The 25,386-nt window shown below is 37.3% G+C and overlaps 1 protein-coding gene across 3 annotated transcripts in view; it reads left to right on the top strand.

Annotated features, from left to right (window-relative positions):
• Positions 1-25,386, top strand: part of GABRG3 (gamma-aminobutyric acid type A receptor subunit gamma3) — a 298,494-nt gene that overhangs the window by 140,423 nt on the left and 132,685 nt on the right. For all 3 annotated transcript variants that reach the window (XM_038131046.1, XM_038131038.1, XM_038131056.1), the window contains exons 4-5: positions 9,637-9,857; positions 12,163-12,245. In XM_038131046.1, the coding sequence (XP_037986974.1) occupies positions 9,637-9,857; positions 12,163-12,245 (304 nt within the window). The remainder of the gene's footprint in view (positions 1-9,636; positions 9,858-12,162; positions 12,246-25,386) is intronic.

Raw genomic sequence — 25,386 nt, 5'->3', positions numbered from 1 at the left:
AGAAGCAGAGAAGGCTCTGGTTTCACCTGAGCCAACAGTTCACAAGGTGCAGGGCTGCCCTGGCTCTTTTGGAGGCCAAGAGCAAGAAAGGTTTGTACACAGACCCATTACAGTCCATCTTCTTGTGCCTACATGGCAAAACGGTCATTTTATTTTCAGAGCGGTTAAACATTTGCATTTCCCTCGTATGCAAATTAGAGCTTTTACAGGTGAGGTTTTTTCTGCTACTTTGTGCACAGTTGGCTTTTTTGTGCATCATTTTGTTTAATTAGAGTAACACCTATTCACATCCTGTGGATATAGGCTATAACTCCCCTGCTCACTGTGACTTCATTTATTTCCCTGATTTCTGTCATCCAGAATTTTAAAATCTCCTTTTGGATCCTATTTATGTTGTAATAAATTCAGACTTTGTGACCTGCGTATGTCTACTCTGCTAAATCAAAGATACCCAGGGACCAATGCTTGTCCCCAAGACTGAGTGGCACCAACTGGTGTATGTCTGCATTTTTTAGTTTTAGCTGCTTTCGTGGCACATTTGCCTTGGGAGCAACAGGGCGAGGAATTCAGCTGGCAGTAGAGTGAGGTGAATGACTGGGTGTGTGTACTTGAGCTATGTGTGTAGTCTGTCTTTATTCAGGTGTGGGGATGCAATCGGTGAGTTAGTGTCTGTTTTGAGCAAATGCAGGACTGTGTGTATTTATGTATTTTGACCCTTGAAAGTGTTCAGTGATGCATGGCAGGATGGTTTGAAATGGGGAAATATCCCAGGTGAGCTGTAGCTTTCCAGCATCTTGGAGAAGACATGAACGCCCTCAATATATCAGCGTCTGAGAAAAAGAGGTCGTAATTTTTTTGTTTCCCAACCATAGTGTTGTAAGAGTGCACTGGGACACTTGGGTTCTGTAGTAGAGTGGCATGTGGGTTCTTAAGATATAACGTGGCCTCAAGAGGTACCCTAAAAGTACCTCTGTAAGCGAGCAGCTAGAACAGGACTTTTACCTACCTGATCTTCCCATCTGCCTCCTTTAAAAGTGTTCCTTACCATCTTTTCTCTCACTCAAAATTCTGTGTGAGACCATCACTGTACCTGACCCTCTACCCTGAGTGTTTGCTTTTTCATGACTGCCCTGTCTCCCATGCCTTTACAACTGTTCTTGTGCTAAGAGTGACAGTAAGTGTAAAAACATCATGGTAACTTCTCCATTCCTAGGTTGCTGATGGCATAAAAAATGTTTCAAAATATTCTTGCACTTCTTTGGTTAAAAGGCAGTCGTTCCATCATTATAGAAACCTGTTTAATACAGAGACTATGAGCATAAAATCTTTTTGTTTACAGTCCTTGAGAACACATTTATTTTTGTAAAAAGTATTGTTTAGCTTCTATTTTGAATAAGGTAATGCCTCAAAAATTATGTTTATAAAGTCAGTAAATCTTCTGTTGAAATATACAAATACTATTAAGTACCTTTATAATTTTATAATTTTTTCAGATATCAGGTATTCTTAGGAGACCTTGATAATTTATATTTTGTATATACTTTATTAAGTATAATTAATTAAGCCATTTACATATATTCACAGTCTCTTAATTTTCTCTTTCTTTGTTTTTTTCTGATCAGCGATGATTAATTTTTATTTCTTTACTATTTCCACAGGAGTTAAGCTTGTCCTTGTGCATTTATATTACTAAATTCTTAATTTAACAACCTTGGTTTCTTCAATTGTGCATTTGTATTCTCTGTCTCTCTCTGTCTCTCTGTCTCTCTCTCTCTCTCTGTCTGTCTCTCTCTCTCTCTCTCCATCCTGACTGCTGTCTTAATAGTAAAGCCTTAAACTACAGGTCAGAGTGAGCACTGTACTTTCCCTGTCGATCCCAAAAAACATTGTTCCTTCCAGCAGCAATCTTCTTAGAAATGACTATTCTGATTAGCATTTTGAGTAACAGTGCTCACCAGTTAACAGAGATGAAAAGTCTGCACGCTGCCATGGGCATTCCCTGCACTTCTTTCCGTGCTTTGGAAACCTCTTTTCTAAAGCAGACCAATTTAAAGCATATACAGTTATGTCTCATAGAAGGCAAAGCTTCTCATCAAGCACAGTCTGCAACAGGACATGAACCCTGACACACCAAAGAGAAGAGGCTGTGGAAATGCAATTGTGGCATCATAGCAATCAGGATATCTTTGGGAATGCTTTAATAGCAACAGAAGGCAACAGAAAGCTCAAAAAAAATAGGAAGCAGCAATATTTGAAAAGTCTTCCACTAAAAGGGGAGAGAACAGAGCTACAGCTGATTTTCTGAAATGCATTATTTCTAATTTCATGCTGTGTTTCTGACTGTGAAATGATTGATTGAAGCAGAAGAGATAACCCATCAATGTGGGGTGAAGAGAAGTCTCAAAGATATGTCAGGGGTTGGGCCAAGACAAAAATCTCCAGCTCTTTCTGTAACTGAATGGAAGAATTTATCTGGAATACAGAAGAGCCTCCAAAGAGCCAAAATAGGCAGTGGGAGACAGACAAATGTTTTCTCAGGGAAAGGGAGTGCTACATGATGCTTGCATGCTTTGTTTCTTGTGTGAAGTTAGATGTCTTTCCCTCTTTATAATAGCAGGAAATCAGTGAAATAACATTCTGAAGCAGGCAGGAGGCAATACTACAGTGAAGAAGGGGAGCTTCCATCCTCCTTGCTCCAATATTCCTACTGAGTCAGTGATGAGAATAGTTTTGGTGGTTTTTTTGACTCAAAGCGTTCAGCTATGGAGATGATTGGTGCTGATTGCTGAAATATTTTGATGTTGCCAACTAGAATAGCCCTTATATCTGTGGTGACAATCCCAATTTTGAATTTGCTTCTTTCATTGTATTTTGCCCATGGAACCATGATGCTTGTAACAGTATGAAAGTACCAAAGCAAATTCTCAAAAAAGAGCTAGTTATTGAAAGCCTTTCTTTACATAAAACAGTTTGGAAAGTTTTCAAACTTATATATGTTACTACTACTGTACAACTAATCTTTAATCTCTTTCTTTTGACTATCTTTTAGAGGTACAGCCTTAACACTGATGGGAAAGATAAATTCAGATTAGGAAGAGAAAAAAATCCAAAAGTGAGAATGTGTTGCCCACTCTTCCACTCTCAATAGAGGCTATTAGGAATTAGGATCTGGAAAGGGAGCAGGAGCACAGAGAGTGGAAACAAAGCAAACTGGTGGAGAATGAGAAGGTGATCCCTGCTGTGCTGTCTCTTAGGCAACAAACCCAGTATTGTATGTAGTGTGAAGTAAATACACCCCCATTCCTGGGCAGCCTCTGGAAACACAAAGCTCCAGCCTGGCAGAGATACTTCAGGAAAACTTACCAGCATCTCTAATGATGCTACTCCACTCATCCCAAGCTCTGCTGAAAGCAAGGCAAACTTTGAGGTCATGTGTGAGAATTATTGTCCTCACAGAAGGCTTGTCTTGGTCTTGATACCACAAGAGTTTTGAATGTACACTGCATATGAAATACACTATTTTACTGTGTTTTCTACAGCAAATATAATTTATTTCTTTCTGCACTATTTCCATAAAATGAGAATGTAGCTTTCCATTGGTAGACCATTCCATTACTTTCAGTTCCTTTCCATGAGATATCTGAGAGGTTTTAACCAGTTCTTGAAATTAGAATGCAAGTTGCACACAGGGTGCAAACCCAAGCAGAAGCTGTCAAGTAGTTTACATTAAAGCTTAACATTTTAAGCCTTCTGGAGGTCTCTTGAGATCACCATAGTTCCTGACTTTCCACAATCTATAGTCAGCACACATCATGTGACAGTTGCTGTGGAACTAATTTCCATCAATACCGAAAATAGGTATGATCAAGGTACTCTTCAAATTATCAAAAGTCTTTTCATAAGATGTACAGAGGATAATTCTCTCCTCATTCTAGCCCAGGGTAAAATGCAATAAATCAGGGAAGCTGAAGGTGGGCTGTGCTCAAGAGAATTACTCTCAATATTTTGATATCAGACATGTGAATATACTGGTTCAGGAAGAGGGAACCACTCATTCCATATTTCAGGGAGCATTTTCTCTTTCACTCATTTGTCACACAACTAAATAGGCAGGTGAATCAATCATTGAACTTTCCTTTTAGTGTTGAGCTGGGCTGGAAAAAATACGCTTTTATTGAAAATCACCTTCAAACTCCCAAGAGATTACTCACTTTTAATGTTCTCAAGTGCATCAGATTGCAGAATAAATAAACAGACATCATGAGCATTGCTTTAATATTTGGGTAATTTTCTACTAAAACCCAATATCTCAAACCCTTCTCTTTGTATTTCTAAGTCAAGCATGACAGGGGCATAAAGAAAGAACGTTCCTGGTTGTGTTCACCTGTGTTCTGTGGCTGAGTGCAATAAAGGGGAGACTCGCAGTCTTTAGAGATTTGCTCCCATGTCTCTCCTGTTTCCTGGAACGGCTCCTTCCCCTATTCCCTTTTAAACCCTTATACTTTATATTTCTATGGCAGTTTGCATGTAATGGGCTCAACCATTATTCGTTTTTTAAGCATACTTCTTACTGAATGGTTTGGGCTGAAATCTAAAAGCAAAGTTTAATACTTATTTCCAGTGAAGTCCAGCCTTTTGGTAGCTAAAGGAGATTTTATCCCTTACACAGTTTATTAGACTAGTTCCAAGCTTCTACCGACAATGTTTGTGGTATGTTGTGGTGTGCTGGCATGTGATACAAGGGGTGTGGGAGGGCACAGAATTATTGTAATATAATCTGGACCCTAATTATGTAGCTATTTTCAGTTGATTACCAGCCTCACACAAATGGCAGTAGCAGTTTTAATGATTTACAGCCTCACTCTATCACCAATCAAGATACAGGTTCTAAAATGAAAAAAGAAACCAAAAAGAGTCTAGTAGGCAATAGTAAAAACCTGAAAAGTATCATGCAAGAAATCCTTGCATTTTTTACAAGGACAGGATTCTTGACGTTGTTGTTGCTGTTGTTGTGAAGAAGTTTGAAAATGCAGAAAAAATGAGAAGGCTGCAGCAGAAGCAACAAAGGAGTACCACACTATTTATCCGTAGTCATTCACATCCATTACCTAATTGTGACAGCCTGTTACATCATATTTTTCAGAATTAAAATGAGACATTGTGATAGGAGAAAAGCTCCATGTATTACCAACAACAGGTTAGCTAGTCTTTTGACTGAGAAAACAATTGGAGACTTGGTTGAAAAGAATGCATTTTTCTCTGTGATTACAGATGACTTAGACGGTGGCATATTCAAGGTGTTCACAATCATTAATCATTCCTACACAGTTGAAAAGCAAATAGTTCAGTGCTGACTCTTGATTATTTTCAAAGTACTAATGAAACCACATTAGGAATATTTGAAAATGTGAAAAAACTCGCTGAAATCAAGTAGTTGGAACTTTGACTATCTGAAGCTATTTGCAGGTAATACTGTTGCTAAATCTGGGTTATAGCTTCTGTCCACAAATCAGTGAAAATTAAGTAGGTAAAATTGTCTTTTGTTTCTTGTTGTCTACATAACTGTAGAACAGGAAAATACCATCTAATTTTCCTCATCTCATTCAGTCATTTCTGTCAGCCAATGTTTCAGATTGAGACAACTTACAAAATTTGAATGGGAAGAAATGTTCTTCATGAGACAATTACTTGTATATTCTGTAGGTAAAAGGACCATAATATGCTTTCTTGGTTTTAGGAGTTACTTTTGGAAGCCATGTGAGCATTGCCAGGTGTCAATTTACAATCCCATTTTCAAAGGTAACCTCATAGGAGGCGATACAGAGGTTTTCAGTGACACAATGTCACTTATAATTTTAAGATGATACTGAGTGTTTCTTGCAAACAGAAGTCTTGCGAGTAGAACAGTCTGTCTCTTTGCATGATGAAATGTATAAGATAGTGCATTCATTTAAGGTCAATTTGCAAAAAAAGTACCAATGAGAAATTCTTTGGTCATAAGTAGCTACGCAACATTGGGGAGCAATAAAGAAAAAAAAGACATTTCACACAAAGATACACTGTAGCTGCCTGAAATGAGGCTTTATATTTTCATACAATCAAACAAAATACAAATAAACTGATTAGGTTTTAGTGGAAATTGAATGCCTTTTTCAAAGTTTGACTGCTCTGGAGTGAACGCATCCAGGCACTGTGTGAATATGTGTTAAAAGTAGGAAAATCTTGGGTCTGTTTTGGTAGTATGGCAAACTAGGTGCTATTAAGACAAGAAGACTTAGTGACAGAACACTTTTCTGTACATGACCTCAGTATTTCATGTAGAACGTGTTTTACCTTTTTGCTGCTGGGAAGAAATCTTTCTTAAAATGTTGCTGGTTTTCACTTCTTTCTGTGTTCATTGTAGCAGTCAATAGTTGCTGCCAGGGGGGAAAAAAAAAAGAGATGGAAGAATTGGAAGATTATTAACCAAATTACTGGTGCAGTGGTAGAACAGAACATGAAGAATATTGTTAGAGTCCTAGGATGTTGTTTCATCTGAGGTATCATGTCACTGAAACCTGATGTCCTGCCTGAACTCTCTAAGTGCAATCGCCACATTTTGTGAAGATCTAAAATGGCAGGTATTAGCTAGAAAATGAAGAGTATTACTTTTTTCAATCATATGATGTTGACCTGTCTGTTAAACCATCATAGAAACTTTTCTTCTGGCAGTTTCTTGTTGGATGCTGTGTGCTGGAGATCACTGTACCAGCTCTGTGCAAAACAGCGTATGAGAGCTGTTGACTTCACTGGGAATGGAGTATCTGTTCTCAGTGAAGATAGAGGTAATTTTCTGAAATATGCATAGACGTGGAACCATTAGAAGTGGAGAACTGGGTGCCAGCTTCAGAGTGACTTATTTGCTTGGTTAAAGACTGAACGGAATTCCAAGGATTAATGTAAGGGATGTACTGATATAACATTCACTTCTAAAAGGGATTAGTGGTAAGAATCTCCATTCAGATATTAAATGGAAATGTGTTTATTTTTCCTGGAAAAAAATTGGTTTTGTAATTTGTACATTCTGACTGAGGACTGTAAATACTTTAAGGTTTTTTAAAAACTAAAGTGTTTTAGTGTTTAAAAAGTCGATGCAACTAACTTAAACCAACTTTAATGATTTTTCTTTTAAAAATGCTGCTTTGTTTTTTATCATCTCAGTTTGCCAAAAGAAAAAAGCTGGGGTTTTTTTTCAGAACTAATTCACTCTAGAAGATCTGGGAACCATTTAGTTTGAGTTAATTTTTTTTTTTATTATTAAGGCAAATGGAGTGGCCCATTCTACAGGTATTTTGAATAATGATCATTGGTGGCACATTCTAGTTGCAGCAATAAATAACAAACATGCAAAACAGGAGTTGGGCAGTGGTGTCAGCATGACCCTGTTTTTAGGCTGATGTAATCCACTTAGCCAGAGTAGTTTACTGGAATAGAGACCACAATGTTACATTTACACTGCTCCTGGGGCCCACTTTGCTCAAATGTAGCTGCAATACCTTCTCATGGTAATGTATTCAGGAGCTCAGGGTCTTTCCTTTCTTTTGGCAGGGTAGAAATCCTGAATACCTTAAATCCTAAAAATCATTAAATATGCATGATGTACAAAGAAAAGAATTGTGGTTACTTCTAAATTTAGTCAAAATGAAGCATTCATATAAAATAAACTCAAATGTCAATATCATGCAAAAACTTTTCCCCTGAAAAGACAGCACTGTCATTAGCCAGCTGTATACAAATGGTCTTTGGTTCTATAAATACAGATTCTCACATGTGGCCTAGAGAAAGCAACTCTACTCACTCAGCATTTAGAGAAACCCATAGACATGTCTGGCATATTCCTCTCTACAGAAGTTGAATGTGCCGAACTCTTGTCACTAGACTTTCAAAGGCTAAAATGCAGTTGACTTAAAGCTAAAACCTGGTGCATTAAGGATGTTCTTTCTGAATAACAGAGGTACACTGTGTACATTACATTACATGCTTCAGATCTGTGGAGTTGTCATACCTATGAAAGAAAAGTCTCTTCAGATTCGAAGCTGTCATCTTCCCTGCAAAAATAAAGCTAATAATACAATGAGAAATAGTAGTGAGATAAGCTATGAAGAAAAATGGTCCTTATTGCCTTTGGTGGCTAGGCTTTAATTCCTGAGGTGATCTACTGCCTGGTGTTTGGATACCTGCTAGCACCACTTACGCATCTTTTTATCATTTATCATCTAGAGATGTGAGGCCCAGAGTGTGTTTTGTACTTGGATTACAGTGCCAGTGAATTGGGTTTCCTGGTGTTATAACATCAGCTTTGAAGGGATGGCCTGCCAAAAATGTAATAGCACAGGAGAAACAGGTGGCTCTTAGCAAAAACACTGTCCTCAATTCAGACTGCAAGCTCTACTGTCTATAAAGAAAAAAACCCAATACTACTGTATTGAAACAATAGATGGAAAGAAGTGAAATAAAAGCAAATTCAGGGTGGTCAAAGACTTACCAGACTTCACATATAGCCCTAATTACCCTTTGTTCAGGTATACCAGGAATGTATCTACCGGGGTCCTAAAGAGATGTTTTCCTTTGGATTATTCCCAAGCCCTGTATTAGCCTCTGTTGTAGAGCACACACTTTGTGCCACATCAGCAAACGTCGTCCCTGTCACAGCCAGCCCTGTGGTATTGGGAGGGTATTGCATGACAGACTCCGATGGCTGTTTCCCTGATGTTCAAAAATAGAGCAGTCTATTATTCATTTTTCAGTCTTTGAAAAGAGGAAGAGGAAAACAAGCAAATGTAGCATGACCTTTTCCAGCCTCCGGTGGCTTGGATTCATAATTCAAATACAAAATTAAAATACAGTTTTTTCCATGGGGTATTAAATGCATAAAACAATGTGTTTATATGTTCATCTGTATAATTTTGTCTGTCCATGTGTACTTTGATTTCTGCATTTATATGTACTATGGTGGCTTACCTACAGAAACAGAATAATAAAACATGGAGTAAATGGAAGGGCAAATTTCGTGTAAATTAAGGTGTTAGCATATTCAGGGATGAGTGTTCAGCTCTTAGAATCAGGGTCTGTGAAGGAGCACATGCCTGCCTTTTTATTCTGCTGCAGTGTGGCCTGAGAAAGAGTGGCTGAATAATTGGTAGCAAATGGGAAAATTATTTTATTGCATTTACACAACCTCTTCCCTAAAAAGCATTACTATAATCAGGGGAATTTCCCATTCTCTAGCTTGTGTGTGTTGGTCCTGTTCATCATTCATGTCTCTTATCGGTCCTATGACAAAGAAGTCTCTGTAAATTATACCTTCTAGCTGTGACTTCTCAGAGACAATGAAAAAGAATGTGCTAATACTGAAATTGTTATGGCACAGGACTAATGGAAATGAGATGTTTGGCTTGTTTCATTAAGCAGCTAGATATAAAAAATAAAAGGGTGAAAAAAATTGAAAAAAATATTCCTAAGGCAATGGAAAAAGAAAACAGGGCTCCATTGGCCAGAACATACCCTGTTGATTTACACCAGAACAGACCTAATCAAACACCAAATAGTGTGAAATGTGGATCTTATTTCAATTGATGCATCATGCTTTCTTTGCAGGAATATCAAATTGATATATTTTTTGCCCAGACGTGGACAGACAGCCGCCTTCGTTTCAACAGCACCATGAAGATACTGACTCTGAACAGCAACATGGTTGGCTTGATCTGGATCCCAGACACGATATTTCGTAACTCAAAGACAGCAGAGGCTCACTGGATCACCACCCCCAACCAGTTGCTCCGCATATGGAATGATGGCAAGATCTTGTACACCCTCAGGTGAGCACTTGGCAAGGTGCAGGGCTGAAAGCTTCTCCCACCTCTGGTGTTGTAATAGTAATTTTCAGAAATATCTTTGTTCTCCTCTGCTGTTTTCTTTCTGATGCATATGTGGCCACGCTTTACAAGTATTTAATTATTCAGGCCTGCCAAGATTAAAAAACAAAGTCTTGTCTTTCTATGAAAGCAACCTTGAGAAATAGGAAATAAGTCTGTCTAAATTATACAAGCTTGGCTTTTTAGTGCTCGTAATAAAATCGGGAATATGTAGTCCCATAAAACCTGTCAAAAGCCTTTTTGATCAGAGTTAGATGCAGGGCTGGATAAAGCATTTTTAGATTCATGCTAATGCCAATACTTGATTCTTCAAATAAGTCATGCTGAAAGATAGTCTGCCACATCTCATCACAAGGGTGAATTGCTGGAGGAAAGGCTTTTACAGTTTTCTAATCTTTGTGATAAAATCAACTATATGGTATTAGAAATACTGTATATATTTGCATTTTAAAAAGCCTGTGGAAATCAAAATATGTGTTTACTCGTGGAAGAGATGAGTTGTTCAGAAGGGAGTTTTGCCATGAGCTGTGTTCCACAAGGGAAACTGTTTTAGAGATGTGCCTTTCACGCTACATTTTCTTCTGTGATTGTGTTCAGCCCTCTTGGTGCACCTGAGAGGGCTGATCATGCTTGCGACTGCTGTTGGCCTCTGATACAAAGTCTTTTGAAAACAATAAGAAAGGAAATAAACATCTGGAAAAGCTATTGATATTTTTAGTGCCCTTTCCTTCTTAGTCTTGCTCTACTGTGAAGAGCTCTTGCTTATTGCAGTTGCCTTTGGCTAAAGAGTTTGGGCATTAATGTGTCAGCTCCATTATTCTCTTGGTTGGGTTATTGGGGTTTTTTTTCCTCAGGAGATTTTGATTATGTATTTGGTTGGGTTTTTTTCTATTAAGTTCTGTTTCAGTATTTCAGGCCAAGTATCTACATAATAATAGTTAGACTTACTGAAGAAACTATTTGTCAAATGGACTACAAAATTTTTCTAAACCTGCTAAAAGTAAGTTAATACTTGACCCATTGGAATGAGCATTTCTAGTTTGTGAAAGATGTTTTGAGTCCTTTTTGATCACTCAGGTCAACCTCCTTTTTGCACAGGGAAAGCTGTTAGAATGTTCATTGTTAACACTGTGTAATTCAAACCAAATTTATCTGACCTAAGTGTCAGAATTGGTATGACATGGAAGAGTGTATGCCCTGGTGCTGTCAGGTGTTGATGGGTGTTATGTGTACAGGAGAAAGAGTGCAAGGTGCAGTCATGCTCCATACCTCTCCATCATCTTCCCTGCCCCTTTTAGGGTGTGAATGCCCTCCTGCTGCAGCACTGCAAATTCTCTTCTAGTGGCAGTGCAATAATTTCATAATAAGTGCAATTTAATTCAATAATTAAATTCCTCACAGATGACCTTTTCTATGACAGAGTTTTTCTCTGTGCCATCCTATATCTGAGGCACAAACCTTTCACCGCAGTGTTTTTAATCTTTTTATTTAGTTTCCAAAAGGAAAAACCCACATAGCCCACATGCATTAATTCTGTCATGAAACCATGTGGTATCTTTTCAAAAGAGTGTACAGTAAACTAGCACTTAATTCAATTTCCCTGAGTAAGTACATTCACTTTGTAGGCTATTAGACTGAAGATTATTGATTTTTATTAGTAATTTTAAAATTGGCTGTGTTCATAGCATATTTTGTTTTAGGGATGTCATGTAAAACCAGCTTTCAAGTAGGGATGAAGATATTTCTCCTGATCTGTTTGTTGCATCTGTACAATATAGAATGGCATATAGAGATTTATTAGGTTTGGGAGAGGCAGCCTGAAGAAATTGGAAGAACTTTAAGTTCACACTATAAGTACACCTGGAGAACATTTTTTATAAGTTTCCCTCTGAAGTTCAAATTTTATAGAATTGAATACAGCACGAGACATATTTCCTGTTATTTTTGTAAAGAGCAGTTGTTTTCATCCCAGAACCTTCAATGATGAATTGTCTAGAGAAACACATATGCACAAATTTCCTGGGATCCAGAAAGTCTTGATGATGTGTCTGAAATTATTTAAGATAATTATAGTTGTTTTGTATCAGACTTAAATAGCCAACAAACAATCTGCAAATATGGTTTTTTCCTTTCGGGCCATATTTATGGATATCAAAGCGTTCTTGCATGATGTTTAAGGTTACCCTGCCTCCTCCTCTGGCTGTTGCCTGTACTGGCACACAGTAACAGACCCTTGGTTTCTTCACAGGCTTACCATCAACGCTGAGTGCCAGCTGCAGCTGCACAACTTCCCCATGGATGAACACTCCTGTCCTCTGATATTCTCCAGCTGTAAGTGCTTCTTTGATGCCTTATTCCTGTGTATGCAGGGGCATGAGTTTAATTCTGATTTCTGTCAGGTTGGTCAGTTGTTCCATAACCAGTATAAGAAGTTTAGGTTTGCTCAAATATTTAGGGAATTTTTGTTATCCTCTCTTGCACTTCTGATCAATGGACTTATGACATAAGTCTCCTACAGATTTACTCTGTTATTTTTTTTAGACTCAGACTTTTTAGCTGATACTATAGTCACAAACTCAGCAGATATTCATACCAGTGCAATGTTAATTTATACAATCACTTGACATTGCAAATGAGAATTGAAGCTGCAGTTTTCTGGCAGAGGTGCACAGCATGGGGACATGCCCAGCAATCTCTGAACATCAGAGTTTATAGCATGTAGCCTGGTAATGCCTCTCTGTTTCATAGTAAAAGTAAATGGTGCAGCTACTGTAAATCTCATTTTCCTTTTATTGCTCAGCTTTGCCAGCAGTCCCAATGTAGTGTTGTATGTTGTGTTGCTGGCATATTTAAAACCTTCCTAACAGACAAAACAAATACATGGGAAAATGTATGGAAAACAAAAGTCAGGTGAGTTAATTCTAGGGTCCAATATTACTCTGAGAAGTTTTCTTCATACTGATTCATTTAAAAAACTTTGAGAGCTGTCTGCTCATAGGAATACCTGCACAGTTTTGTAATCTGAAACCACACAATGCAAAGGTTTTAAAAACATTTTTAAAAGGATCTCCACAGAAGATTTTAATCTTGACAATCTGTAAGACTCAGGATATGTGTTCTTCAGAAAGTGAAAGGAAAATGTATCTTTTTGTCTATCTATTTAAAAACAAGATTATCTCCCTAATCCCTTTTAAAGTAATAGACAAATAACACTATTGAATATTTTCATAATAAATATGCTCTTGTGATGGTATTTATTCTGTTTATAAATATTATACAAACAGTGATCTGCAGTCACAAAACAGATTTGAATTTCTGACCCAGGATGTATTTTTCTTTTTACCCTGGATTTTTTTTTAAATCTGTCATATAAATATCTCCCTTTCTTCTGAAATTCTACCACTATGTTGCCAATTTTTGGTTTTGTATGTATAAGTGAATCTGGGCAGAAAGACACAGTTATGTGTTTAATTTGGTTGTGTGTAATATATGCATATTCAACTGAACAAGAGGCAGATAGCTCCTGAAGGGGCTTTCCTGCTCATGAGCACTTGTCACTGAACGCTATGCACTTCAGCTATCTTTAGTAACTACATAAAACTGCTCTTGTGGCAATCTGCTGTTGTTTTGTTGATGAGCTGGGAAAGGTTTGTGAACTTAAAAATCAAATTCCAGAGATTTAAGGAAACCTACTAAAATTTTGGTTGAAGTCCAAAGACACTAATTAAACCACATAAATTTGAGAGGTCCTGTGATAGCAATATCCAAAGAAAGTGAACTCTAATAAACAGGAAGTCATTTCAAACCTTGCATTCCCTAATAGCTAGGCAGTTGCTAAATGGAAGTAAGTGATGCTCTATGGTTTCTATTGAAAGAGAGAAGATACCAGTGCGTGCTTCAGCAGGCTCTACTCCATGGCAAAATTCCAAGTACATTGTGTATGGCAAATATTCCTCCTAATTTTGATCTATTAGCTCATAACACTTATGATCTTGGAATGTACATGTGTTTCCATCAAATATGTATTACTGTCTGTGGAGAAGATTACATTGGATAAAGCAGAATCTGAATGTATTGCAGTTTCTGTGTGTGTTCTTTGTAGGTTCTTTCCAGATGGAGGGTCCTGTAGAGGAATGTTAAAATAATATTTTATAGTTTTGTCAACCTTTTTGGTCATGTTGAATACAAGGGTTTATTTCTTTAGATTCATACTGAATTACATTTTTTTTCCTTGAGCAGTTTTAATGCTGCTATTGCCATCACACAGGACATCTCCTGTATGATTAGTTTGTTACATAACTCACTTGTATTTTCAGTCTTGTGTACATTCACAGAAGTCTCTAGCTAGACAGCACTCAGTGGGACTCAGGAAGTGAATGACTGAGTGAATGCATGAATGATTTATTACTGCCTTCTATGACAAGTTTCTGAAGGGACAAGCTGATTAGGGATTCCAAGATGTATGTATTTGAATAAAATAATAACCTTTGTAGAATTCACAGCTCAGTTCTGCTTTCCCCTTCATCCCTTCTGTTTGTTCCTCAGCACACAGACAAATCTTTGTAGTTTCCACTGTAGGCAAGCACAAAGAAGCACAAGTTTCAGGAAATATTCCACATACCTCTATACACAGATGAAGTTTAATATTTGAAATTTCTGACTTTTTATCCTTGATATTTCAGAAATATGAAACTCAACTTAAATTTTTTTCTAGAATATTTACCTCCAGTGCCAGCTAATTTGCACCCTAACCCTGTTGTTACTCTGGGGACAGTTGATGTTCTCTCAGTGGGAATACTGAGCTCTACTTCATTTGTTTGCCAGGATGAATAAGGAGAAAATGATGGCTTATGAAAAGGACCCATCTCAGTGTGCTAACAGTAGTTACACCTGCTCCTTCCTGTGGAGAATCTTGTTCAAGAACAAGTTCCTAGAGCTCTCTAGTTTATTTTACAGGACTTAAAAAGTATTGACATAATCTGAAGCTCTTCAACCTGGGCAGGTTTCGTATGTGGGGTGACACGATGAGGTGATTCATCTGGTATATCAGGCCTTGTGATCCGTGCGTGTCTGTAGCTGCTGTTCTTGTGTAGATGTGCACCAAGCACACTGCTTATGTGAGAAGTTGATCCCCGAAACAAAATGCAAGGCTGCTGTGGCATGTGACAATTTGTGTCTGTTCCATGCACCAGATTGGTTTGATCAACCAGATGTGCCCAGCAGGATTTCTTCCTAGTGAGCTACAGCAAGGCAGTGTATGAATGTGCATTTCCCTGTAAATGTGAAGAAAGAATCAACGCTGTCACTTGATTTCAATGGAGCAATCTTGGATAGATTTTGAACTATATGATCACTCTTTCTTCATATGGTTTTAAAGTAGTATATGCAACTATGTAAAAATATTCTGTCACTGCCATTCTTCATTTGGGTTAATTTATCTTCCTGAGCCAAGGGAGGCTGCTGTGCTGCTTTTGGCACTCAAACAGCACATTAAACTGTCTTGGTTATCTCTATTCAGCATTGATTTGAGCATTTTGGAAATACTCACAGGATGCTGCCATAAAATTTAGTTTATTGAGGTAGTTAGGATTCACATAAACTTCAGGAAGGAAGAGGAGGTGTTCTGTCTGAAGGATGCTATCAACACAAGAAGAAATAAATAAAACACAAGCAACAAAAGGCAGACTGGGAATGAAAAGTTAAGCACATTAATTGTGAAACTTCTTCTGTAGGGAACTGTGGCTGCTCAAATATTATAACGACTCACAAGTGTTTGAACAAAGCACTAGAACAACAGTACACTAGGAGCTATCCAGCATAACAAGATCACTCTGTAGTAACAGCCACTACTTTTTTTTATTCTGAGGGATAAGAGCATTAGAGATTGTAGAGCAGGAAAAAGGGGCTGTATGGCTAGGCTACTTGAAAGAACTCTTCAGCATTAGAGTTACTGTGTGACTGTTTTCTAGCTAGCTTACATGTTTTAGTTTTCCTTTTTCAGTTACTGGTGAGACTGTTGAATGTTCTGGATTTTCCTTAATTTGGGAGGAGTAAGCATGCTGTAAAATAACGTGAGCATGTTTGCACCCAAAGCTTTACAGAGTTTAACAGTTTAACAGTTAATTGTTTGAGGTCTTCATTTTTTTCAGACCAGCAGAAACCTCCTCTCCCCATACATATGCTCAAGATTAACTTGACACTCCTTCAGGTGACAGGATATGAAAGCCATGACAAAATGAAGCTGACAAACCCATTACACCTTGTTTTGAGCATCTGGTCAACTAACTTTTTAATTATGTCCAAGGAGGTTTGTGGTAGGAATGCTGCCTGAAGGTATGCTAGCTGCATACCTGAAGTCTGAAACAACTGTAAGGCCATGCCTGGGGCTTTACTAGATGCAGTAATACTGAGCTGTAGTGCAAGATGCCAGAAAATAAATTTAAAAAGTGACCAAACTGATTAATGGGTTTTTACTGGTTTATTTTTCTTGCTGCTGTCCTGATCCAACTGCAGATACAGTTGTTCATTTTTCAAAGCACCTTTGACTTAGACCACAGGAATTATGGTACCCTTTGTAGGTGATTACTGATCTGCTCCCTAGTGAGAAGATCTGGTGTCCTGAGCTGCCTATTATTGGAGGATTGCTGCAAGACAGGAAAAGGTGGGCATGCCCAGAATGCCATTCTTACTGCAAACACCAAAATACTTACACAAAGGTTCACAAAGAATCCAATTACTTTTAGTTAGTTTAAAATAGAAGAAAGCAAAATTTCCAGCTATTGATGGTCCAGTTTGTTCAGTCAGGACTTAAACGAAATATTTTTTGCCTTTTAAATGCTAGAGTTGTTTTGGGGTATTTTAAAGTGACATACAAAAGCATGGCAAGTATTGCAGGAAAATAAAAAAGGAAGGAAATATGCAATGCTTTTAAAAGAAATTTATCCAAATCTAACATAGTGCTTGAAAGGAACAGATCCTTTTTTCTAAATATAAACTCAGTTCAATCAAATGTTCCCCCTTTGAACATGAAACCTCTTATGGATATGCAATCAGTACTTTGAGGCTTGTATCATTAATTTCTAACACAACTAGCTGTCATCACCCATTTTAATATGTTTCTCCTAGCCTAGAAAAGTAATTGCTGGTTTTGTGGAATGAGCTGTGCTTTGTTTCATCTCCTTTGTCATCAGCAGAGTCATTAATACAGTCTGAGGGTAGAAATTTACTTCTGATGAAGAATAGGCCAGAAGGAGCACAGCTTAATGTTCATATCTCAACAGCTGAGTTTCATTAAAGATGCTGGGAAGGCATTGTAATGTGCAGAAAGAGCTTTAATCCAGATCTGAATTTCCATCTCTGCTTTCTGTAATGGGCTGAGCCAGATCATGTGGCATCAATGGAATTCTTGAACCAATTCTTGTGGTTCACTTTTTCCTCTTCTAGGAAGGTAGAAATATTTGTATGCATCCATCCTTCTCTTCAGAAGATCATCTTTTTCAAATAACAGTCAATATAGAGAGGTCTTATAAAGAAGAAAGAAGAAATATATTTATGGAAAATTTGTCCTTTGAAGTTTCCTCCCAAGCTTTGTATTTAGCATGTGACTTTTGTCATATATGCCAATTAATGAACATAATATGAGAAGCATATCTGTGACACATCCCTCCTCCTAATCATCTGCTAATTCTTCTCTTACACAGGCATTTTCATATCTTCTTATTTCATTTCCCCTCTTTTAAACTGTTTTAATTACACATCTTTTTCAAATAGCTTGGCTAGTGTGCAAGACAATCTTCAAGGAAAATTTGATCATCCCAAAGATTTATGAGGTGTGCATGACTCGGTAGGGATCTTCTTTGCCTTTGTTAACCTGTGAACATTAATGTTTCTAAGCATTTTTTCCTTAAATACCTATACCTACAATGCCACCAGGATACAGTGAATTTAAAATAGGTGATAATCTTATGCAATTTCATTTCATCGTTCCAATAGCTTTTCTGAATGTATTCTGCTACTGCATTGCTCAGTTTTAACTCTCCTTAGGTTTCCTTAAAATTCCCTGAGGATGTTTCTTTTTTTACCTAAGTTAGATTCCTAGGGAGTACTGTACTATTTTCTGGGGAATCAATATCGGAATATTTATCCAATTCCTTGACTACTCACTACTGGTTAATTCACTACTACTTTTCTGTGTGTGACTCAATAAATTTCTCAATACATAAGAAACACTGCATTAAGTATCTTTAGATTTTTATGACTCTATTTTATAGCCAAGCCAAGACTTGTAATAATTATTACAAGTTAATTTTTATTGTAAGTTCTCTTAACTTTTATCTAATTTCTCAAATATGATGTATTTTTATGAAACTGTTCAAATTCATCCATGATGTTAGTACACTCAGTACTAAAATTATACTTTCTACATCAAATTTATGGTAGATTTGTGCCAAACTAGTGCATATTGTAAGTACTATTTTGGCACTGCTGTTTCTGTTAGCATTGTGTCTCATTGTTCAAGGTATATTATTGTGGCCTTTTTAAACATTTATAGCTATATGGTTCAATGCTGGCTCCAAATGTATGCAACATATTGTAGTGAAAGTGTACTATTGATATTGCATCTGATAACCACTAGTACATAAATTATATTTCTTTGGTAAGAAAGCAGTGAAACTTCCCCAGGGTCAGGGGTAGACCACTGCCTCCTTAGTGATCAGGCAGAACTGAGGGCTATGGTTAATTCATGTTAATTCATTCCCATGCTCCAGTTCCTCACAAAGAGCTAAGATTTTGTACTGGTAGCAGACCAAATGTCTCTCTTCTTTTATAGTGAAATTTTTCTCCACAAGATTGAAGGCTCCTCTGGAGAGGGAGCAGCTGCCATTACTTCCAGTGAAAATGAGACCCTAGAGTAAAATTACAGTAAGTGCTAATTAGTGAAGCCTAAAATGCTTAACTCATGATATCTTGGGGCCAGCACAGTCTTCCAGAGACTCTCTGGATTGATGGTAGGCTATTCCAGGAACCTGGCATCTGCCCCAGTTTTGCAGCAGTCTTCCAAGGATCCTTGGTATCTACATTTGCCATGCACAATTGTCTGAGGAAGATGGGATGCCCATGTTATGAAACAAACTCTCTAGGCAACCTGCTTCAGAGCAAAGAAGTGCTGTTATTCCTGGATCTGAAATTTAAAACAGATTATTGCATTTCATGGATAGGATCCCCCAGCTCTTACTTATTTTTATACAATGAGACTGGAAGTCTTAAAAATCCCAGTCTAGCATTTCAAAGCAACCAGTCTTGTTTTTCTGTATTTTCTATAAAAAATCAGCCTCAAAATTTTTAGAAAAGAAGAAAAGAAAAAAAACCTGCCTGAGAGCCAGTTATTTTTGGCAAGAATATATGTAGCTAAGTTGTGCTTATGGTGTCAGTAGAAAATAAGAGAAAGTGCTAAAGCGAGATGTGGCTGATTGCATATCTGAAAGCTGAATGTATCAGCAACAGGCCCTGGAGTCTCTGCCACGTGATAGTCATTGTTAGTTCCCATGATTTCATCGCAGATCTCAAGATATTCAGTGTGTATTTGAAGCTAAAACCCCTTTAAGCATCTCATCATGTGCCAATGTGAGTCTGTTCTTTTTATCTTTCTTTTAACCAGACATTTGAAAGTGTGACAAATGCACCATTGGCAGAAAGAAAATAGTTTTAACCCTCAAATGTAATATAACACCTATTATGAACTTTGTGTTTCTGTTATTGTTAGTTGCTTATTTAGGTCTTTGATAATTGGTGTTCAGATTAATCTGGTCATTAGGGAGGGGCTGGTCCATAAGCTGTGAAGTCCTGGCAGCCCTACACTTTTAAAATCTGACATACAGAGCTCAAATTTGTGATATTTAGAGCACCAGGAGGAAACAGTCGCAGTCTTTTGCCACATATTTTTTAACATGAGGAATTAGTGATTTTGACACACTGTAACAATTATATGACTGGAAAATGTAGCCATGTTGTACCAACCTGTAGCCATCGGTGACCTTTAGTGGCTACAGACTGTCCAGCTGGGATGGGACAGGAAGGTGATGCAAGGGGTTCCCAGCCGCACCAAGGAATGGACAGAATGTCTCTGAAGAATGGCCTTGACTAGGTCAACAGCTTATGGGTAAGATTTAGAGACCAAGGCAACAAGGGGAACCTTGTGAACCAGTAAAAATCCTGGGGATACTTCCCTCTGGGACAGATCTGACAGATGTCTAAGGGCACTTTCCATAGATTGCAAGAATTCTTGATCCCCAGGTGTAAGAAATCAGGCAAGGGTCTTTCATAATTCTCCTAATTCTTGAATAAATTTCCAAAGACACTTTCCACAATTCAGGCTTCATTGTGTGCGCGCAGATGTTACAACATAGCTTATTTGGTATTCCTTCCTTTGGAGTGCTGCAAATGCTGGTATAATTAACTGCTTTTATTCCTTGTAGCCTCCCTCAATGTAATTGAAATGTACCTCATAAAATATTACATAAAATATGAAATTACAAGTCCAGGTAGCCCCTGCTGAGCAACATAAAAGTTGCAACATATCCTTTCTCCTACTCCAATTTGCACATTTCCAAAGGCAGAAGACAAGCTTGATTGAATCCAGAAGGTTCTAGCTATTTTAGATCTCTACTACAATACATTTCCTATTTTTAAAGAAACAAAGAGCATGTCGTTTTCTAATTGCTTTAGTGGTTTTAAAGAGAAAAAAGATCAGAAAAAAAAATTGATTGTGTTACTGTCTTCCGTAGTTACCTCAGTGGCCACATTAAAAATTACAGTAATGCATCTCCAAACCATGAGAACTGTACGTTTGAGCTTACTGGTCTTCTTATAAGAAATTAAGAATTGCTGCAGAATTTCTTCAAAGTATAAAGAAACCTTTTGGGATTTTGAGAACCAAAAGGTGACAAACCAGTGTCAAATCCAGAGGAAATACCAAGTAATTGAGAAGAAGAGAAAAGGAGAATGAAGAGAGACCAGAGCTGCCAAGGTCAGCCAGAACACCTGCAGTACTCCACAGAAGTGTAACAAAACCAGTGAATATTGACTCTCAAATTAAACTCATCTTGGCTAGAGCTCAGCCGATGCTTGTTACTTTTGCCAGGCTTGGCTGAGAGATGATAATGGAGTTAGTAGAAGCCATTAAATGTTTACTTGTAACAGACTCAAAATATAAGATGAAGACATCAAGTCCTTGACTCATTAGCCTCGTCTTGTCAATTTTATTTACTTTTAACACCACCTGGAAAAAACAAGGCAGCCTGGAAACATAAAATAAAAAGCCCCGTCCTTTTCTTGCTTCTGGTACTGAAAAATTCATGGAAAAACAAAAGCATATCCTAAGTGCTGATGGAGCTAGGAAAGGAGAGTGACGCAGTCATGCAGCTTTGGATGTTGTTTTCCTCACAGAGCTAGAGGACCATCAGGGAAATGCCCTGCTCATCTGTTCCTCTAAGAGGAATGTTGCTGAAATTTGGCTGGCTGCATTCCTTGCTATGAAGTGCAGGTCGGCCTCCTTAAAGGGGATTAACTTTGTATAAAGGGCATGCTGTATGACAGATAACACCATTTTAATCCTTTTCCATAGTTGGGTAGCATATTTTTTTATCAATAACAATATATGATGGGATTATGCCTTTTCCTATCACACAGCCCCTCAGACAGACAAACAAATAAGTGATAAGCTTTTAGGGGGGAAAGCGGGAACACACAGCAAGACATGAAATTTAAATAAATTTTTGAATAGGTATTTTTATGTTCTCCCATAGGATGTAGATTTTTAGTTGGTACTTTAAGAAACTCTGCAATTTTGTGTATCTAAATAAAGAAGATTATTTCTGTGGAATGGAAATTATGTTATGATTTAATGTTTGGGTTAGCCATGCATATTAAAAAGTAATTTATTTTCCCCTAATTTTTTATAATGTGACTTCTGGCAATTTTGCTGCTACTCTATTAAAACTCAGGAAGAGCTGATTTTTCCATAAAATCTTTCCATCAGTTTTAAGAAAGTAAATATAGAGAAGCATGCAAATTGAAGAAAAAGTTCACGCTATTCTGAGGTGATTTGCATAAATCAACAGCTTGTGCAAGGGACACTCAGTTTCCTTTCCAGCTCTTTCTACCAGAACTTCTTTCACAGGAAAGCTAAAGGACCTTCTTTGGTGTGTGACTTTATTGTGTCGGAGAATGAGGTAGGAGAATCTAGGAGCTCAGAAGCTCTTCCAGCTCCATCAGTTGCTATGTCACCTTAATCAGATTATTTGTTTCATGTAGTCTGTTGCTTTTGCTCCACTTGCATTGATGTCTCTTGATAAGCACTGGGAAGCAAGGCCAGCTGTACCTGTCTCTTCTGCTTGGCCAGCCCTGAGTGCATCAGTACATGGAAGGTCCCAGTTAAAGCCTTTTTTTTTTAAACTCTGGGAGCCTCATTTGACTTCAGTGATTCTTCTTAGAAAACAACCATCAGTGAAAAAGCAAGACTTTTATTAAAACAAATCTCCTTATCAAGAAGTGGAATGAATTGCAGTTCACAGTATTTAGGTCCTTCATCAATATCTTTCTATTTTCATCCTCAGCCACACAGTTTACTACAAAAACACATCAGAGCTGTTCCAGGCTTGCCATGGGCCTCTTTTGCAAGAAAACAATGAATGAGGTTCCTAGACTTGGTTCCTAGATTAAGGTATTTTATACTATGCCCGGGATATATTAAAGCTCTCTAAATTCCTAATTGAAACTGTTCTTTGACTAGAGCAGAATCAAATAGTGTGTGTGAAAGGCTAATAAGAAATTTTTAGGTGGACATAATGAACAAAAGGTTCCATCCTGATCTCACCATCTTCTGCTCTACTTTTGTTATTGATAAGAAAACAATCAGCATGAGTATAACAAGAACAAACCTACAGAAAAAGAATCCGTGTTCTTGTCTTTCACAGACATCTATCCGTCTACACATACTCACAGGTACAACTAGAAGAATGAGAAAGAATTAGGAAAAAAATTATTAAAATTAAATTATTATTTAATAATTTTTAATCTTTTCATTACTTTCATGTTCTCAGCTAATATGGTGACAAGCAATATGCTTGCAGTCATGTAGAATTAAACAGGATGAAGGAAACAAAAGAACAAATCCTACTGTGAATCCTCTAAAATGGGCAATCAGTCTGGCCTTTAACTTATCTCAGTGGAATATATGTCAATATTTAGTTAGGTCCTTGCAGTACTCCAATGCTCCTATGCTTATGAGTCTTCCCATTATCTATATTAACTGATTTGACATTTGAGTGTACATTCCCTATAATTGTGCTTTTAAAATATTGTCTTCAGAGTTGCAGTGGAATAATTTGCATATCTCATGGCATTTGAACAGAAGAAGGTTGAATGTCAGAGCTCATGAAGAAATTTCAAGGAAATTTTTTTTTTCCTTTTAGAGGAGATTATTCCTGTGAATTTTTGAGGAACATACATTTTAAATTTGCCATGCTTTGGTCATCAACAGAAAGACATAATCCACCATATCACAACCTGAAGCCCCTGAATCTTAAATATGTGATGCTTAGTTTCAAATCTCAGCTTAAAAGGACAATGGAAAGCTTCTAAATAGATTTTTTTTTCATTTTGTTTGTAAGGGGCCTGATGACACAGTAGCTATTTTACAGTTTTTAAATTTTTCTGTCTCTTTGATTTCTTCACTGCAGAAGATGCAATCAATATGCTTATTTTAGTTCAAAACATATACCTAAAGGAATGGAGGCTATTTTGCAGTTACAGTACTATCCATTTATTTTTATGAAAGGGGGCAAAAATACCACTTCTTTAGGGAAAAAATGGTAGCCATTTAGGGTACTCACTATTGTTGATGTTTTAACTCTGGAAAGTTGGTCTTTCGAAGTTAAAAGGAAGAAAAAACAGCAGGAAATGCATGTTTCTACCTTACAGGTATTTTATTCCTGTATTGATTGACTTCAAATGAAGCTGCTACACCAAATGAGTGTGGAGAAGTTTGTCTGCAAGTGGTGACTTTCAACACAAGGGAACTTTGAGGTCTGAATGGTGTATTTGTTCACAGCAGTTGTCTGAAAACCAGTATTTGAGTAAGACAACACTGCTTGCCTCTGGCAGTCAGAGAAGACAATCACAAACTCTTGGATAAATATCTCTTATGATTAAAAGAAAACTGAGGTATCCAAGTGGTTTATAACATTGTATTTCCTTTCTTTCTTTTTGTCCCCAACACCGTTCTCCAAAGCCCACACTTGAAATCTTCAAAGCTTTTCTTTTCTAACCAACATGAGACTCCAGAAAGAAAGATAAAAGGCTGTTCCCAGCAACTTGCAAATCTCAATGTTGTCTGGGAGATTTGTACTGCTGTTTTTTTTATTGATTTAAGGGCAAAATATAGCAATATTTCTTATGTAAAGGCTTAGATGAACTGACAGACAAAAATCCTGGTCTGTGGTACTACCAGATTTCAAAATCAGCCGGCTGGGACTGGTCACTACTTGTATGGGAGTTTCAGCAGGAAAACTGAGGTGGTGTTGTGATTCCAGAATAACAGTCTCACTTATATCTACAGTCATGTTCACTGTGATTTGTCACAGCAACTGAAGTGTGTCTCCCCTCCAGTATCTTGCATAACTGCATGTGCCAAAGCAAAGCACATTAATGGCCAGTGCATGTTTGTAGTCTTTAATGTGCAGGTACTGTACTGAAGTACATAATGAATTAATGTGGCAGCTGCCATTACCTGAAGTGGGAGAGGTTCTGACTTCATAGATGGAAACAAAAAATCACCAAGGACAATCAAGCATTAGAGAAAGTTTTCTAGAGACATTGTGAACTCTTTGTTCTTGAAGGTTTTTGAGATGCAACTGGAGAAAGCCCCGAGACCCCTGGTGTGAATTAATTTCAACCTTAATTTTATCAGGAGGTTGAACTAGAGACAACCTGAAATCCCTTCCAACCTGATGGACTCTATCATAACATCTTTTTCTCACTCAAAACAATTTTTACATTAAAGTATACATTTTTATACTAAAATATATATTATTTTTTTCTACAGAAGTTCAGTCACATTCAGAAGTACAAATATCTGCTTGAGAAAACCATCTTTCCCTTAAAACATTTTAAGACAATCAATTCAATGTTGGCTTTCTTAAGGAACTCCCAGGAAGCTGGGAGGAGTTGGGAAAGAGTTGAAAATTGTTGCCACTTCCTATTTATATATATATATATTTTTTTTTTTTTAATGACTGAATATCTGTCCTGTTAGAAATGGTAACATTTTTTCCATTTTTTCTGTATTTTTTTACTGTACAATGGTTGTTGCCACCAGTAATCACTAGTATATTATATGCAAAGAAGGTAAACTTATGTTGATCAATATTTTGGGATTCTTCCAAAAACTGAAACAAACAGGCAATATGTTCAA

The sequence above is a fragment of the Motacilla alba genome, chromosome 1 (assembly GCF_015832195.1).
Source record: "Motacilla alba alba isolate MOTALB_02 chromosome 1, Motacilla_alba_V1.0_pri, whole genome shotgun sequence".
Taxonomy (NCBI): domain Eukaryota; kingdom Metazoa; phylum Chordata; class Aves; order Passeriformes; family Motacillidae; genus Motacilla; species Motacilla alba.
This window is presented reverse-complemented; position numbering and strand designations above follow the sequence as displayed.